The sequence below is a fragment of the Phyllostomus discolor genome, chromosome 1 (genome assembly GCF_004126475.2).
Source record: "Phyllostomus discolor isolate MPI-MPIP mPhyDis1 chromosome 1, mPhyDis1.pri.v3, whole genome shotgun sequence".
Taxonomy (NCBI): domain Eukaryota; kingdom Metazoa; phylum Chordata; class Mammalia; order Chiroptera; family Phyllostomidae; genus Phyllostomus; species Phyllostomus discolor.
The window spans coordinates 167,004,769-167,024,149 of record NC_040903.2 but is presented as its reverse complement, the minus strand read 5'-3'; the positions used below and the strand labels follow the sequence as shown (position 1 = coordinate 167,024,149).

General features: G+C 37.9%; 1 protein-coding gene across 2 annotated transcripts in view; it reads right to left on the bottom strand.

Annotated features, from left to right (window-relative positions):
- TEX9 (testis expressed 9) overlaps nucleotides 1–3,251 on the bottom strand; it is a 49,646-nt gene extending 46,395 nt beyond the window's left edge. For both annotated transcript variants that reach the window (XM_028507946.2, XM_036033918.1), the window contains exons 1-2: nucleotides 3,182–3,251; nucleotides 2,968–3,059 (exon numbers count right to left, since the gene is read on the bottom strand). In XM_028507946.2, the coding sequence (XP_028363747.1) occupies nucleotides 2,968–3,059; nucleotides 3,182–3,208 (119 nt within the window). In that variant the 5' untranslated portion in view covers nucleotides 3,209–3,251. The remainder of the gene's footprint in view (nucleotides 1–2,967; nucleotides 3,060–3,181) is intronic.
- Nucleotides 3,252–19,381: the final 16,130 nt, after the last annotated feature.

Below are 19,381 nucleotides of genomic sequence, written 5' to 3'. Positions count from 1 at the left end.
AATACTGTACAATCTCTTTCAGAGACTAGAAGCAGAAGGAATATTTCCTAACTAATTCTATGAGGCCAGAATAAAGATAATACCAAAACCAGACAAAGACATTACAAGAAAAGTACAGATCAGTACCATGATATAGATGCAAAGATCCTTAACAAAATGTTAGTAAATGAAATCCAACAATGTATAAAAAGAATCATATACCATGAACAAGCAGGATTTACTCCAAGTATACAAGGCTGGTTCAACATTCAAAATCAATTAATGTAATCATCACATTAACAAACTAAAAAAAGAAAAATATAAATTAATGCAGAAAAAGCATTTGAAAAAAGCCAATATTCATTCATGATTTTTTTAAAAACCTCCAAGAGAGGACTCTAAGAAGCTTTTGACTGGTTTTCCCCAGACTTCCCTCCATGCACCTTTTCCCATTGCTGATTTTGGTTTGTACCCTTTCACTGTAACAATAGCCATGACACAACTTAAAAAAAAAAAAGAAAAAAAAAAGGTAAGCAGAGCTGATGATCTGTATCTATACAGATAGGTATTAGGATCAATATAAAAAAGTCAATGTTCCTACATATCTGGCCAATTAGAAAATATAGTAGGGGAAAAAAGCCATTCATATAGTAACAAAACCTATAGGATCCTTGAAAAATTATATATGCAAGACTTTTATGTAGTAATATGATAAAATACTATTAACAGACACCAAAACACCCATATGTAAATGGAGATGTACCAAATTTGTGGAAAGGAAGATTCAATAGCATAAAGATGTCAGTTCTCTGCAAATTAATCTATAAATACAATGTAATTGGCATTATAGGCAGGAGGTTGGTAGGTGGGGGGTGTTGTGGAGGTCTGCCCTACCAGTTATCAAGACCAATTAAAACAAATGTCATATAATCTTATTTGTTTAGCTCTCTGGTCTAATGATATATACATGAAGCTTGTAAAATCTATTGACTTTGATGATCAGCGTGTTCCTTAACACATATTTCTTAACAGCGTGTTCTATCCCCTCAGGGATTATCTCCTCCAATTCTGGATTGAAATCCCTGGGAAGTCCTGTGTTTAGCTAATTGAAAAGACATCACAATATGCTTACCATCAAAATAATAAGTGGCAAAATACTGTGCTATGAATTCATATTCTTGCATATAAAAATGACCAAAGACAAACACCATGATTTCACTTCTATGTTGGAATCCAAAAGAAAAAGAAAAACAAAACAAAGCAACAAACAAAAACTCATAGATGCAAAGAGCAGATAGGCAGGGGCTGGGAGAGAGTGATTAAGACTTACAGTGGTGATCAATGTAATGTATACAAATAATGAATCATAATACTGGACATCTGAAATACATATAATATTGTATTCCAATTTTTCCACAATAAAAAAAAGAATAGCCAGACATTTTACTCTTCTCCATGGTGCAAAAGTGATGTACAAGCTTCAGTCAGAGCTTAAAACTACTCTGTTGAAATGCCTCTAATTTGTACACTGCAGAGTACAGGTTACAGAATGAGTAACACCTGGTTGCCTTTACCACAAAACAACTTTTGCTAAAATAGAATAGCTCCTTTAGATGCCTGCCTTTAAGCAGGACCATATCCCTAATGACAGCCAGAGCCAGGTGCAAAATATACCCTTAAATAAACAAACAAATTAACCTAAACAATACACCTGATTAGTGCTATCTGGTGTATGGTGATAAAAATAAGTGTTTTAGGTTGAGCACAGTTGAATCAGAATGGTATATGGACATGGACAACAGATCTGTTGCTTAAATACAGTCCTCATGGGAATAACAAACCCATTTCATTGGATAGGAATGATTATGTTTCTACATGCTGTGGCAAAGGGGCATGTGTCTCATTCATCTAAAGAGAGTACATATCAGTTTTGACTTTAACTATGCTTTTAATTTGAAGTACAAATTACATGGTAAGTCTTTTTTAACTATTTAAAGAACTGCCAGAATGTGTTCCAAATTTTAAATTAAATTAGTTTAGAAAGACAGTGAACTGTTAAAATACAAATTTTTTGTAAGCATATATACAATGGTAAATAAAAGACATGCTCTTAGACCTTGTGGGATTCATGATCCAACGGCGGGAAAAAACAAAAAGTAAACTAACAAACTAATTTTTTGTAACGTTATGCTAAATGCAAAGAAAAATTAGTAAGCCCATAAAAAAAAGAGTAACAGAAGAGCCTATTTAGCATAGTCGAGGAAGGCCACTCTAAGCGTGACACGTAGAAGGCCTGTGTGACTGACGGCCTTCAAGGAAAGAGAAGGGAAAGGCTCCAGGAACTGAAGGGTCAGTTAGGCTGGAGAGAGCACAAGATCCAACAAGACGCAAGAGCCAGATCTGACAGAGCTTTTAAACTTCAACATGAAACCACTACAAAGTTTTAGGCAAGGAAATGACATGATCAAATTAAAAGATTACTCTTGGCATCTGTGTGAAAACTGAGGCATGAAGAGTGAAATTGTCCAAGAATGAAAGCCCATGTTGTCAGGACAGTTTGTAATTTCGCTCATCAGATAAAGAAAGGAAATCCTCCCAACTTCACCAAATGTGGGCAAGAAGAGTAATTCCAAATGCCCTGAGAAATAGGCTTTCAATTTAGAAACAAAGCCTAAAAGAAATTTACACAGACATAAACTCGAGGAAGTTGGAATTAAATGGAATTCCTTAAACTAGAAACTGCACTACTCGTGGAAATTCCTGCTATCAAAACCACGTCTAATAATATCATCTTACTGATGAACAGTTTTGCTTGGGTTAAATTAAATTTTCACCCACTTCAAACACCTAGGACGAAGGCGAGCTCAAGATGGAAGAGACTGCTGGGCAGTGCGTGGTCCCAAGGACCCAGCCACGGGTAACAGTACTTGTAAGCAGTCTCACTTAAGTAAAAGAAATAGGGAAAAAGTGAACCGTCAAATTTCTTACTTATATTCTTCCTCCTTGGCGAGGAAGTCTCGTCGAGGTTTAGCAGGTTGCTGAATGCGTGGCGGGAGTGGAGTCCCTGAAACAGTCCGTCTCTGTAAAACAGACGGAGACTTTCAGACCCCAAGTTAAGAGAGATTCGGCGTCCCTGTCCCTGCCGCCTCGCCACCGCCTCCTCCAAACCTATTCGTTCCCAGGAGTTTGGAGTTGAACTGACCCTGAGCCCAAGACCTCGCCCCGCCATCTTTCACGACCAAGACGCCGTTACCGAGGCAACGACGTAACTTACCGCGAGAGCTACCTTCTCTCCGGCATCCTGACGCCCCAGGCGTGTACTTCACTCACTGAGGCGCTCTTAACTCAGAGCCGAGGGAGGGCTGGGGCAGGTGCGTGTCGCCGCCGGCGTTTTGACTTCTATTCCTCTCCGCAAGTTCAATGCTAACAACACCCCGTGCTGCCTCAAACCTAAGAAGCCAATGTGCTGCACTGACTGATAAACTCTCAAGTGGTGGGGCAAGGGGGATTGACCGTGATAAGACCTTAATAGGACTTGGGTGACGCAAAGACACTTTTTGGGATAATAGAAAAATTTTATATTTTGATTGTACTGGTAGTTGTATAATGTATAAATTTGTTAAAAATCAACAAATTGTACATTTAAAGTTGTATTTTATTGTGGATGAATAAGACTTCAATAAAGTTTACTTTTTAGAACGACGAAAAGATAAGTAAATTCTTAAGTTAGCATGGAGGGGTTTCAACTAAAGAAGTCGGGTCCATTTCTCGTACTTGGTGGGAGCAAGATAGGAAAGCCCCTATTCTGCTGTGTTTCTCAAAAGTTAGTGACCAACCGACCTCCCCCGTTTTGTTTAAAATGAACTCGTCAGCAGAATTCTAAGTTCTGGTTTCTTACAATTATTTATAGTATGTGTCAGAGCTCAGACTCTCAAGTCATTAGGCCTAAGTTTATGTCCTGGTTGTGTTACTTACTAGCCATGCAGTCTTGGACAAAGCACTCTGTATCTCAACTACTTCATCTGTAAAACGGTAGTAAGAATAGTGCCCATCTCAGTTGATATGAAGAATAAATGAAATGTACTTAGGCTTGTGCCTGGAACACAATAAACAGTCAAAGTTCCAATTGGGGGGTAATAAACTCCAGAGTAAACCTTCACATTTAGGGTCAATTAATCTTCAGCTAACACTGTTAGATGGGAAAGAATAGTCTTTTCAACAAATGGTACTATGATAAATAGACATCCACATGTAAAAGAATGAAGTTGGACCCTTATCTTACACTATGTACAAAAACTGACTCAAAATGGACCAAAAACCTAACTTTAAGAGCCAAAATTATAAAGCTCTTCGAAGAAAACATAAGTATAAGTTTTCCACCATTTTGAGTTAGGTAATGATTTATTCAATATGACACCAAAAAAAAAAACACCCCCACAACAAAATTAAAAACATTTGTTTCAAAGGATACCATAAATAAAGTGAAAGGACAGACTACAGAAGGGGCAGAAATTTTTGAAAATCTTATGTTTGATAAGAGACTTACATCTAAAATATGTAAAGAGCTACTAAAACTCAAAAAGATAAATAACCCAAGTAATTTTGGGGTAAGCATCATGGATAGGCATTACTCCAAAGGTATATAAATAACCAAAAACACATGAAAAGTTGCTCAATCTCATTAGTCTTCAAGGAAATGAAAATCAAAATCGTAGCGAGATACCACTTCATACTCACCAAGATGACTATACAGTAATCAAAAAAGACAGGCACTAACAGGTATTGGGGAGGATATGCAGAAATTCAAACTTTCATATACTGTTGATGGGAACATAAAATTATACAGGCACTGTAGAAAACAGTCTGGTAATTCCTCAAAAGTTTTCACAGAGTTACAACATGATCTAGCAACCTACCCCTAGGTAAATACCTGAGAAAAATGAAAACTTATTCCCCATACAAAAAGTTGTACACAGCCCTGGCTGGTGTGGCTCAGTTAACTGAGTGCAGGCCAATGAACCAAAGGGTTGCTGGTTTGATTCCCAGTCAGGGCATATGCCTGGATCGCAAGCCAGGTCCCCAGTAGGGGGTGCTTGAGAGGCAACCACACATTGATGTTTCTTTCTCCCTCCCTTCCCTTCTCTCTAAAAATAAATAAATAAAATCTTTTTTAAAAGTTGTACACAAATATTTATAGCAGCATTGTTCAGAATAGCCAAAATGTGAAAATAACCAATCATAAACTATAATGGGTAAATAAAAAGTGGTATATTCATACAACAGAATATTATTCAGCAACAAAAAGGAATAAAGTACTGACAATACTACAATATGAATAAAACTTTGAGAATATGATATGTGAAAGAAACAATTCACACAAAAAAACTCATTCCATTCAAATATGGCTGCAGATCATATAAAATGTCCAGAATGGGCAAATCTATAGGGACAGATTAGATTAGATTAGTGGCTGTCTAGCCCTGGCAGATGATAGGGGATTGGCTAAGTGATTCCAAGGAGGTTGTGTGTGTGTGTGTGTGTGTGTGTGTGTGTGGTGGGTGGTAGGAGGGAGGGCGTTAATGAAAATGTTCTAAAATTGTGTTAATGGTTGCACATTTTTGTGAATATATTGTACTAAAAGTCAATGAATAGTATTCTTTATATGGGCGAATTTTAGGTTTGTGAAAAATATCAATCAAGTTGTTCAAACATTAAAAATAAATAAATTATTAAAATGAAAAAGCCAAGAGAAATAGAAAACTACACCATACCAATTCAAAAAAAATATGGAGTGACTGTTAATTAAAAAAAATGACTTTAGAACAAGGAAAATTATCAGTGACAAAGAGGAGCATTATATAATGATAAAGAGGTCAATTCTCCAAGAAGACATAACAATCCTTAATGTGTATCCTAAAAATGAGTATCATAACACATGAGACAAAACCTAATAGGAAGGCAAAAGATATAAATAAATCCACTAATATATTTGGATACTTCAACACCTCTCTTTCACTAGTTGACAGTTCAAGCCAACAGAAAATCAGTGAGGATATAATTGTCCTGAACAGTACTATCAACTTGATCTAATTGACATTTAGCAAACAGTCCACCCAACAACAGCAGAATACACATTTTTCTCAAGGTCACATGGAACATTCACCAAGATATACCACATTCTGGGCCATAAAGGGCATATTAATAAATTTAGAAGAATTGAAATTCTGTTCACTTTTTCTGGCTGCTATCACAAAATACCACAAACTGGGTGGCCTAACAGGAAATAAATATATTGTCTCCATTTTGGGGGCAAGAAGTCCAAAATCAAGGTATTGGCAGAAACATGTTCCCCTTGAAAACCTGTAAGGGAGAATATTACCTGTCTATTCCTAGCTTCTGCTGATGGCTGTCACTCTTTGGCATTCTTGGCTTACAGTTGCATCATTCCAGTCTCTGCCTCTATAATAAACATAGGTTCTCCCTGTGTGTCTTTACATTTTTTCTCATAAAGACTCCAGTCAATTTGGCTTAGGACTCTGTTTTCACGTCAGTCTCAGCTTATGGATAGTGATGGTATTGGCTAGGAATGACTAGGGGCACTCACCTGGGCTCTTATTACTTGTGGCCAGCCCCCACAAACATGCCCCTCCACTCCCCCACCCCAGACATTTCCCCAACCAGAGCCAGTGTTGTGGCTGGACTGGACCTTATGGTTCTTACTGTGATTGTAAGATGCATCTCAGCAACAACCATCAAGGAACTCTGATGAGACAAGGTTTGTTACTCACAAGTCCTGAAAGATAGATGCATGGCAAGTCCAAAGGCCACACAGAGAGGTCCAAGGTAGAGAGACAAAGCACAAACCTTGGGTTCTGCCTTTATTGAGGTCAAGGGTGGGGTGTCTTGGGTTTTGTGGGTTCACTTTTTTGGTGAATTTTAAAAGTTGGGAATTAGGGTGCAGGAAGGAAAAACTATAGTCACCCAAACAGTTAGTTGTCTAGATTATCCAGGCCTTTCTAAGAGGAGAAGTTTATAGATGGGGGAGGACTGGCTGCTTAACTAGTTGTTTAGTAAGTAGGTGTGTCATCCAGCTGATAATATGTTTATTCAAGATGGTTGTCTTTGGAATGGATGTTCCACCAACACAAGCTTAAAACAGGCATTTATATTACAATAAAAACACTTATTTCCAGGCACTCGCTCTACAGACCCACCCTATTGATCTCACCTTACCTCAATTACATCTGCAAAGACCCTATCTCCAAGTAAGTTCATATTCACAGGTTGGAGTGGTGGTGATTTATAGATGCATATATGTTTGCGGGGGGCGGGGGACACAACTCAATCTATAACACAAATCATACAAACTATGTTCTCAGGTCACAGTAGAATTAAACTAGAAATCAGTAACAGAAAAATAGCTGGAAAAATCCCAAAATATTTGGAGATTAAACATACACTTCTAAATAATACATGGACCAAAGAAAAAGTCTCAAGGAAAATTTAAAAACACTTTAAATTAAATGAAAATACAATTTTTCTAACCTTGTGGGGTGCAGTGAAAGCAATGCTTAGACAAGAATGCTTAGTACTAAGTGCATATTTTACAAAAGAAGTAAAATCTAAAATCAAAAATCTAAAGTTCCACCTTAGGCAATGAGACAAAGGAGAGCAATTTAAGCTTAAAGAGAGCAGTAGGACAGAAATATTACATAATACATGCTATATATTATACAAAGTATAATACATAATACATACACATATATACGCATTACTGAACTTGAAGTAGGAAAATTTCTGTGTCCTCCTGAGCCCCTCCAGCTCCCTAAAGTAAACAAAATTGATTCTTCAAAAGGCAATTAAGAACAAAAGGAAGGATTAACCTGAGAAAATGCCCATAAAAGAACTGTGCTCAGAAAACAAGGCTTAGGTCAACAGTGTCATGATAGAGCTGAGCCTGACATCCTTGCTCCCAGCTACTAGGTTCACTGAAAAAAGCCCATGTAGTTCTAAATTAGTAGCGCCCATGGCTCCGAGCAGAATCAAACACAAATCTTTTTCTGACAAAAATATCTCTAATTAAGTCCACCAGATTTCTGGATTTTGATCAAGAATGTGTGAGTTTATAGGCCCTGGCTGGCGTAGCTCAGTGGATTGAGCGCAGGTTGCGAACCAAAGTGTCGCAGGTTCGATTCCCAGCCAGGGTACATGCCTGGGTTGCAGGCCATGACCCCCAGCAACCGCACATTGATGTTTCTCTCTCTCTGTCTCCCTCCCTTCCCTCTCTAAAAATAAATAAGTAAAATCTTAAAAAAAAAGAATGTGTGAGTTTATTATCAAAAATGACCAGGCATAAAGGAAGCAAGCCACAGTGAGTGAGAAATCAAAAGAAATAATATTTAGAACCCTGTACGGTAAACGAAGGCAGTCTGGCTTCCTTACCCAGGTATCTGGGCAACTAAGGGAAGCAGTTTCCCATAACCTTGAGAATGGGCCTGATAAGCAGTGTCCTTATAGCCTACAGACTGGGTCCGACAAACTGTTCCCCTAGCCTTGGGTGGGCTCGCACGAGTAGTATGAAGCTCTGTTGCATAAGATCTGTAGGCACCCTGCTGGCTTTGTTTGTCTTTAGTATTTCAGTGGGTAATGACTCCCAGCTGGGTGCCACACTGGGGGGCAAGGGCCACGCTAGGGGACAGGTGCCACACAGGGGGACAGATGACAAGCAGCAGGACATGCAGCTTGCAGTGTGCGTGGATCGCCCACCCTCGAATAGAGGCATGTCAGACATCCCAAGAGCTCCGTGAATATTCTTCTGTCTGCCCAAATACCGTGAACCTGTCAGGCCTTGAATGGTGGCAACACAAAACCTCAACAAAATTAGATTTAAAATTTTATTAGCTGTGAAATGTAGAATACCTAGAAAATATTTAAAGAAATAAAGGCCAGAATCATAATGATAAGCAAGCAACAGAGACTATCAGAAATGAACAAGCAGATGTGCCAAGTAATCAAATGACATTAACTTTTAGACATTAAACATATATTTGTTAAAATGTGAAGTTAGTAGATGGGTTGAATGGCAGATTACACACAGGAAATTTGTAAACTATCTAAGAAAACTACCCAGAATGAAGAGAGAATGATAAGAGTGTAAGATATATGAAAGAGCCTTGGCTGGCGTGGCTCAGTTGGTTGGAGCGTTGTCCCATAACCAAGGGCCGCCAGTTGATTTCCTGGTCAGAGCACCCTCCAGGGTTGTGAGCTCCATCAGATCCCCAGTTGAGACACACACAAGAGGCAGCTAAATAAAAAATAAACCTTTAAAAAATAAAATAAAATGAAAAATATGAAAGAAATGTCAAACAATTATAGAAATTAAGCTTAAAAGGACTTACATAGCAATAATCAGACTTCAAAGATAGATGTTAAGAAATCAAAAGCAATACTACAAAAGCTAATTGCTGAAAATTTTCCAGATTTTCAAAAAGACATGAATGCACAGATTCAAGAAGCACAAAGTATCACAAGGAAGATAAATTTAAGAAGCTCTTTTGAGACCTGTCATAAAATTCAAGCACCAAAGAAAAAGAGATCTTTAAAGCAGCTAGAGAGAAAAAAAAGACAACCTACAAAGAAACGATTAGACTAAAAGCAGATGTTTTAATAGCAACAATGGAAGCCAGACAATAGTAAAATAATGAGTGAAATCTCATAATAATAAGCTCCATTATAATGAGAATTTAGATTAAATGTGATTGGTGATTAATCACCTCTTAATCATTAATGATTAGCTGCCTTCTGTCTTGCCCTCATTTTCAAATTGGGTGGGATAAACTTTTCTCTTCTGAGTGAATGGATTAGAGGACACGGAGGAAAGGGAAAGGCTGGGTGAGGAAAACGTAAGCACCCTACATTAGGAAACAGGGAGGCAGAGGGTAAGCCCTTTGGTGCCAGTAGTTTTCCAGCCTATCTCCTTTGATTAGAGTGACTAACGTGGTCCCAGATAAATAGATTACTATAAATGCCACTGTAGCCAATGAAACAGGATCCAGAATTGGCACCATTGCCATTTATTTTGAAGCAGACAGCCATCACCAAGTGGTGCCAAACCACAACCAGGATGAGCAAAGACTTTAATTATAGAATCAGACCACTAGAGCTGCTAGCCAATCAGCTAGACAGACTCAGATGACTCATTTCTTTAATTTTTCACAATAAGCCCACTTTTCTCTATACACAATTGAAAAATTCCATCTTAATCAATTTTATAATGAGGGGATTTTATTTTCTCTTCAAAGGGATTAAAGAAAATAATTTCAGTATAGGACTGTGCACTAACTCACTAATACTACATTGCAGGAGTGAGAATGAAATAAAAATATCTACAGATACATACAACCTACAAGATTTACCAACCGCATACACATACTAAAGGGACTTCTAAAAAATGTACTTCAGGAAGAAATAAAATAATGGCAGAGGAACTCTTTGAGATGCTAAAAGAATGGTAAACAAATAAAATGGTAAGCATGTATGTAGGTCTAAATAAATCATTTCTCTAAAATTCCTACTACTGATAATAATGTCTACACTGTGGAGTTTTGTTTTTTTAAAGAATTGGTTGCTCATCAAGCTGGGAATAGAAGAGAACTTCTTCAACCTGATAAAGAGCATATTCAAAAGCCTACATCTAACAAATTTAATGATGAAAAATCAAATGCTTTCCCCTAATGTGGGGATCAAGACAGGGATTCCCACTCTCACCATTCTTATTCATAATCATACTGAAGGACTGAAGATTTTATCCTGTGCAATAGGTGATCAGTCAATTGATCTTGGAAAGGAGGAAATAAAATAGTCTCTCTTCACAGATGACATGATTGCTTATTTGGAAAGTTCCAAAGAATCTACCAAAAAAAAAAAATCCATGGGACTATTTAGTGAATCTAGCAAAGTTTTAAAATACAAGGTCAATATACAAAATATAATTGTAGTTCTATAGACTAGCAATGAACAACTGAAAATTAAAATTTAAAATGCAGTACTATTTATAATAGCACCAAAAAAAACCATGAAATGCTTAGGTATACACATAAATCTACCAAAATATGTACAAAATCTAAATGCTGAAAACTGCAAAACACTGATGAAGGATACAAAGAATTTTAAATAAATGGAAAGATATTCTATGTTTGTGGATTAGGAGACTATAATTTGAAGATGTCAATTCCTTCCAAACATCCCAGCAGGATTTTTGTAGAAATTAACAAGCTGATTCTAAAATGTATATGGAGTGGCAAAGGAATGAGGCTAGGCAAAACAAGTTTGAAAAAGAAGAGCAGTGCTGCAGGACTCACAATACTTGATTGTAAGACTACAGTAATCAAGACAGTGTAGTACTGACAGTGTACTGACAGTCAAGACAGTGTAGTACTGACAAAAAAAATGTAGTCACATGGACCGATGGAAGAGAAGAGGGTCCAGAAGCAGACCCACACAGTTTTTAAAAGGTACAAAGTTACAAACACATTCAGTGGGGCCACAGGATTAGCTTTTAAACAAATATTGCTGGATCAAGAAAGAATTTAACCTTGATCCACACTTCAGACCAAATAAAAATCAATTTGGTAGTGCTTTATAAAGTTAGACATATACTTACAATTCAACACAGTATTCTAGGTAATTACCCAACAAATAAAAACATGTCAAACACAAAAGGCTATATATTATACCAGTGATTTTAAACTGGTGTCCCAAGAATTTTTAAAACATGCAATAATTGACTATTTAGTCTGAGACACTGACCTCTTTTCCCTTAGATTATCAAATTAAAAAATAACAACAGCCAAAACAACAATAGCTGTCCGGTGTGAATGAATCAAAACTATACCTCTTTTTTTTTGTCAGATAGGCAAAAAAATATGCTTTTTGGTGTGCTGCAGAATTTTAGTAGTTAAGTGTGACATGAGATAAAAAGGTTGAAAATAGTTGTACTATATTATTCCATTAATATTAAAATCTGCAGAAGGCAAACCATAGTGACTGAAAGAAAGCAGCTGGATGGCTGCATGGAATTGGAGGAGGAAGGACGGCCTTGACTGGAAAGAGCCACAAGGAACTTTTAGTTGTTGGAACTGTTCTATATCTTGATTGTGGTGGTGGATACATGATCCTACCTAAGTGCCAAAACTCATTAACTATACATTTAAAATAGGTGAGTTTCATTATGTATAAGTTATTCCTCATATGTGTTCCATTTGACTTGTTTGAATCACTTTTCTTCTATGTATCATAGAGGTCCATCCATCTCTATGCAGTGATTTCTTTAGTACTGTCTAGTGTTGGTTGTGTGGCACTTACAAAGAGTGCTCTACTATTTTCTCCAGAATTCACTTTCATGCTTCTGACACCCATTCTGCAAGTTTTTTTTAAAGATTCTATTTATTTATTTTTAGAGAGAGAAGGAGAGGGAGGGAGAAAGAGAAGGTGAGAAACATTGATGTGCAAGAGATACATCAATCAGTTGCCTCTCGCACACCCCTAACTAGGGACCCGGCCTGCAGCCCAGGCATGTGCCCTGACTGGGAGTGGAACTGGTGACCTTTTGGTTTGCAGACCGGCACTCAATTCACTGAGCCACACCAGGGCCCAGGGTCCATTCTCCAAGTTTTGATGTGAATATTCAAACAATGATAATCACATTGCTCCTGCCACTTATCTGACTGTGACTATAAATGCCTTCTGACTTCAGATATTTTAACATGTGAACAAAAATAAGGATCTTGGTGTTGCAATGTGGTAGAAGGTAATAAAGTTTAAATATTGCTAAAATGAAACTATTTATTATTATTAATAATCTATCTCCAATAACAAATTTTGGTTTGTTGATTTTATCTGATATAAATATAACTAATCTGGATTTTAAAAATCATTTTCCTGGTCTTTTCCCCATCTCTCTGCTTTTGGAGATCAGCCCTACTCTGATAGTTAGTTCAATGTCTCTGAAGAGCCAATGTCAGTGTTCTCCAGAGTAGGAAAGAGGTGGATACCTCACTGTTTCTAAGTACCAGAGAGACAGCTCTAGGGACTCCTAGAAATATCTAAAGGGCACCATGGAAGTGGGTGATGTCCTCTGTAAGCAGGTATTGTAAAAGCAAGCCACATCTGATTATTATGTAAGAATGATTCCTACTTCTGACCCCAACTAAAGGGTAAAAATGTACAAAGTGTAAAAGTATATTTAAAAGCCAGGAAATATACCACTAAAATGTTACCCCTAGTTATCACACCTGATTTTTAAAATCTGTATGTTCCAATTCACTACAAAGAATACATATTTACTTTTATAATATTTAGAATGCTAAAAATAAAATGAAACAAATATGCGGTTACCACCTAAAATGCAATGGAAAGATTAAGCAATAGGCAGAATGAGAAAAGGCCGCTGGATTTGGCTTCTGCAAGAACATTTCTTGTAAAGAAGAATTAGAAGCCACGTTACAAGGGAATGAGTGGAAGGCAATTACTGCAGCAATGTGTTTGCGGAAGTTGGTGCCAGAGGATGGCTGCACATTTCCTTTGAATCAGTCCATATGCAGAAACCTGAGGCTGAGGCTTGACCAATCGAATTGCCTCATGGTGGTTACATGTCACTTTAAATTTTTTCCACATTATCTCTCTTTATTAGATTTTATTTCCAATAAGTCATTTAAAATGACAATTTTAATCATGGCCAAAATTTCTTTTAATAATTATTTGATTCCTATTAAATTAATGTAACCATAAAAGAAGCTCTTATTCACAACTCAGAAAGCTGAAATTAAAATTTTCAAAAGTGCTTCTCTATTAGAGTACTGGCTCCACTTTAAATTTCCCTCAATAATGTTATAGAGATACCAGAAATTAAGTAATGATTGTTACTTTCATTTTTTACTTAAGAATACCCAAGGCTATCCATTTATGTGAGCATCTGTGGGAAGTTACTGCTCATTTCCAACATGGCTGCTGTGAAGGGTAAGAACCCAAAACAACAGCATGTGCCTTAACATCATTAAAACTAGCAAATGCAAACATTATAATAAACCAAATGTACATTAAAATGTATAAAGCAGTTAAAAGTGGACATAAAGAAAACAAGGCCAGTCCAGTTGGGGCAATAGGAAAAGGATTATGGAACCAATTTAATTTCTCTCTTCTTGGTCAGAAGATTAGTAGAAAAACTTTAATTTTTTTTTAAGTTTAGTTATCAAAGAACTTTGTAACAAAGTCATAGAAAGTTTTCACTTTCTTTTCACCTATAGAAAAAAAGCTTCTATTGTTAAAATATGGGTTATCTCTTTAATACTTTTAAATAAATGTAGACACCTTAGTAAAACCCATCTCTTTATTGAAATGACTTCCTTTAAAATTGTCACCAGAAAAAAATTTAAGTTTTAAGAATAGACTAGTCCAATGCTATAGAAAATTCAACTTCCTAGAAGAGTCATGCTGAATACACATAAAATGCATAGTTAAGGGAAATGTTTTCTATCTCACTGCTGTCCCTAAACATGTTTAGACAATCTATTTTGGGAAGGAGGGATGAATTCTGGATGTTCTTCCTCAGCAGATTGACAATTGGCAGCAAAGAACAAGACACATTCACACCCCTCATTCTTTGCTGTGTATTTTCCAGCAGCTGTTCCCTACCTTCAAACATTGTGTAATTAATGTCAGATGAGGACAGGCAAGAGTGTGTTAAATCCTTCCTGAGCAAAAGCAGAGTATTAGCTGTAATTATTCAAAATCCTCTATCTATGCCAATGTTTATGGGTAATAATGATTAGATGTTTGCAAAGCTGCACCATATTTTGATCTGTCATCCCCCAAGTGACAAAGGTCATCCCAGTCCTGCCTTAACAATACCAATTTTCTGGTGTTTTCCATGTAACACTTGTCTGCCTACTAAATGACTAAAAGAATCAGCTCTAAGTCAAGTCACGGGTGCCACATATCTCTCACAGTGCCTATCTTGCATAAGGAAGTGTTCTGTGACAACAATGCTTTTGATTACCTCTACTATGAATGGAAACTGCAAATTCAAAACTAGTTTTCCATAACTGACTTCTACAAATATTTGAACGATCTTATATAAATTTATATAAATTGCAGAATCTGAGGCAACACCCCAGACCTACGGAATTAGAATCTGCATTTTAACAAGCTCCTCAGAAGATATGTATTCATTTTAAAATTTAAGAAGCACTACTCTGGGCTTTTTAAGATTTTAAGGAACATTCTCATGTTATTTCAAATAAGGAGTATCTATTGTGGATATACAGATGGCAGGTCATTAGAAGAAAAGGACATAGTCTCAATAACCATCTAGCCAGGCAGTGGAGACCTGGGGTATCATTATGGAAATGACGTAACTCCAGCGATCTGCTTATTTCATCTTATCAACAATAGTAGACTTTCACTGCTACCAATTCTAGTGCTCTGCTGCTCAGTGGCTATCTATTTTGCTACTGTTCCTGGTTGTCAATAACAATGAAATAGACTTTCACAGCAGGTGTCTCATTCAAACTCCCTAAAAGAAGTCTCTTTTGGTATTGGCCAGTTACTGGGCCCCAGGGCACCACTCTTAGCCAAAACTCGGGTCATGGGCTCACTCACCTGCTTATGAGGTCATTTGCTAGCTTTGGGTCTAATCAACTGCAGTTATTGTGTTATCCTTAAGGATAGCCACCTATGCTTAAGTACTGCCTCTAGTCTATTTGTTCAGAAAGGGGCTGTAAGCAGGTCAGGTACCCAAATATTATGCCCTATATCACAAGGATCCAAATATTCACTCATCAATTTTACATAAAAATAGGAAAGAATTTACCTTAGGTGGTTTAGATGATGAGCTGAGTTGGAAAGAAGAAGAGGAGAAAATGATTCAAAGATACTTAGAAATGTATTTCTCAAGCACTCTTATATAGTATGAACTAATGAATGAGAGCTGAATCTTTACTGACTGACTGAATATCTTATTTCAAAGTTTGGGTGGAGTAACTAAAATGTTTCTGCATGAAAAGCTTATTTTTTCATTGTAAAGCAATATATTTCTGATGTGACAACAAATACACCTCATATTCATCACTTTCTGATAACCTAATATAAAGCTTCACATTGTAAGAATACTGAAAACAGAGATAATAAACAAGAATAGAAGTGCTATTAGCCACTGTATTGTCAAAAGAAGAATAAATTATTTAAATAGGTTTATACTAACGGAAGACAAGTGGTGAAACTTGAAATAAAAACACAGCAATTAACATTTGGGTGTGCCTTTAACACCTCCTCACTCAACACTTTCCAATGACTTCCTGGCTGGGGTTCCCTCTAAACCTTCACACGCTAACTTCCTGGACATGAAGTTTATTCCCTAAAGTACTGAAGTTGCTTCTTTTTCAATCTTGTTAACTTTAGAATAGCTTTAAGCTCTTTTATAGAGATAACTTCAGACCAAGAGCTTACATGCATCCTCTCCCACTTATCTAAGTAGTGAGGAGGCTAACAGTAGTATCTAAAGTGCCTTGTTAACAAAGTTACATACTGTGACTTAAACCAACAGGAAGCATTTCGTGTACTTGATCTTGATACTTCAGTTGAAATAGTGTTTTGAATTAAAGAAATACACAATGCCAAATAAAATAGCAATTCTCTCTTTCATGCATAGGATATCATTAATCTAAGCTTTGTGTCTACACTTAAAATGATTTCATGAAACCAGAAATTTTTTTAGCTCAATATTTTGGCAACTGCTAAGTCTGATTGCTTAAGACATTTGATAAAAGTACAGTTGATAACCTCTAGCTAGGCCTAATTTTTTACCTAGCTAGAGGCCTAGAGATCAAAGTTACTCTGTTGTCTCTTCATTCTTCTCCATTCAACACAATATTACACAATATGCAGACACCACCACTGTGGCCACCATCCAACTCTTGTGTACTTTTATTCCTCTGCTTGTGACAATTTTTTAATGTTCAAGAGGAGCTACACATCCCAACATTTGGGGGACAAATCCAGACTCTTTTACTTACAAGCAGACTCTTTTGTCTTTTGGTCTACAGGAGGGTGGAGTGCTAACCCTATTTTAGTTGCTTTTGGGGGCTGAAGTGTTACCTCATTTGAAATGGGTTTATTAGGCAGGTCCTTCTTTGTCTTTTACTGCAGGCAATAACAGCAACTTGGCATACATTTCAGACAAATTACTTTGGATCAATGGTATCCTGCTTATTACTATAACATGAGCTTTCTTTCTTAGAAAGGTGCACAAAGTGTGGATAAGATATACTCAGAAATCATGGTTAACAGCTGAGGCAGGAGATAGTCAGGAAGGAAGCTCCAGAGGCCCCGCAGGGCTGAGGTAGAAAACATCTATACATGACAAAGACCCCCTAAGACGGGTTGTGCCTGCTTTCTGGGATAACTCTGAATCATAGAATGTGCCTGCACGCTACCCCTGATTCATTATAATATCATTATAATGAAATAACATTGTGGGACTCCCTTCTCCAGTAGCCAATCAAGAAAATCATGGGGAACCACACATGCACAGTAGCTTTGAAATCCAACTCCTTGTACCTGCGCAGGAAAAGGCCACCAAAGACTAGCAAGGGGGCTTCTGCCCTATAAGAATAGAATCCCCTAGCCCACGTGTCCCTTCTCTGCTCAGAGCTGGCCCACTCCCGTGTCCTGTGGAGTGTACTATCACTTAATAAATCTTCCCCCTTTCTTTATGCTATAAACTTTGTGTGTTTGGTTCAATTCTTTGTCCTCGATCACTAAGAACCTGGTTACCTGTGCACACCTGTGACAGTTTTTGGCGAGCCAGCCAGGAGAAGACACTGGAGTGGTAAGCCCCCTTTGCTGCTCTGGCACCCAGGATGCCCTTTTCCATTATCACCTATTCTGTTTCAGTGAGTCTGATGTTCCGTGATGGAAGGTCGGCCGCTAATTTGCAGGCACGGGTCGGGCAGTTAAAAGCCACAAGGGCGCCCGCCGCTGGAAAACTCCTGTGATAGGATAACTTGGATGCAGAACGGGGTTAGCCTTAGTCCCCGCCAGGTACAAGAAAATGTCCGCACAGCGGTCAGGCACACTGTGGAAAGCACAAAACACTGCCCACCCCGAGGCCACTCCCCCAATAGGCATAGTCGGACCTTCCATGCGGGATATCAGTCACCACCTCACCTGCGCTATGACTTCCTTTTGCAGCCTCTTCATCAGGCCCACAGATAGTCTTTTATGCTTTTCCTCCCCAACTGACTTCTTGTTTTTATACCTTCACTCATACCCCACTTGCCTTTTATGTATGAAGGGTTCCTGCTGTCTTTGTACTAAGATATCTACCTTGGGGTCATTGATAGGCTAGCACTAAGTACAGTTGCAGGAATGAGCCACTCCCATCTTTGCCACATGTATACTATCATTGTAAGCAGCAACATCTCTCAGAACTGCACAACAGGTGCCTGCTGGTCGCTGGTTACTAGAATGGCTGCGTAGAGCCACTCTCACCTAATCAATTGAATTTGGAATTCTAAGGTGGTTTACTTGTTCCTATAAGGGTATTTTAATTTCCCCTCTCAGTTTGTTGTTCCTCCATGAGATCCACCTCCAGTATGAAGGGGGGTGTTTTAGACATCGCTTGAGGTCCCTTCTGGGAGACTTCAGACGCAAGTGCAATTTCTTAAAGCTCTGGAAAATTACATAGAATATTTAAGGGTCTTCTTTGTGATCTGGAAAAGAGTCATTTTATAATAAGATCATTTTGGTGCTCCTCTTAATGGTTTACAGGGCCAGAAATTATTTTTCTAGTAAGATACTTCCTTTGCCCCAGATCTTAAAGCTTACAGGAAAATGAGGGTCCCCGTAGATAAAGAATACAGAAATGGAAATGTACTAGGGCCACAAGGGTAGAGTCTGGGATTGTCAGGATTATAGGCAACTGCTCAAGAATGCAGGACTGGTTCCTTCCCAATAGTAAGAAACAAAAGTAGACTGTGGTGATTCTCTCAAGTCTTTTAGATTTCTGTCGGCTGACACTCACTAGGATTTCTTTTGCCAGAGATGTCTGGTAGTTCAGTGGGATCCCAGGGGATGCCCTGTGGCCCACTAGGAAGCTCCTGAGGCAAGAAAAGGGGGACACCTCTCAATTGCAAGGGAGTATCTTTCTCACTAGAATCTCTTTCGCCAGAGATGTCTGGTAGTTCGGTGGGATCCCAGGGGACGTCCATGGCCCACTAGGAATCTCCTAAGGGCAGCAAAGAGAGGGACGCCTCTGGTCTGCAAAGGAGTATCTTTGTGTTTCTTTTCCTTCTCTCTTAGGATCACCACAGTCGAGATGGGAACTACATCTTCCATCCCTTCCAAA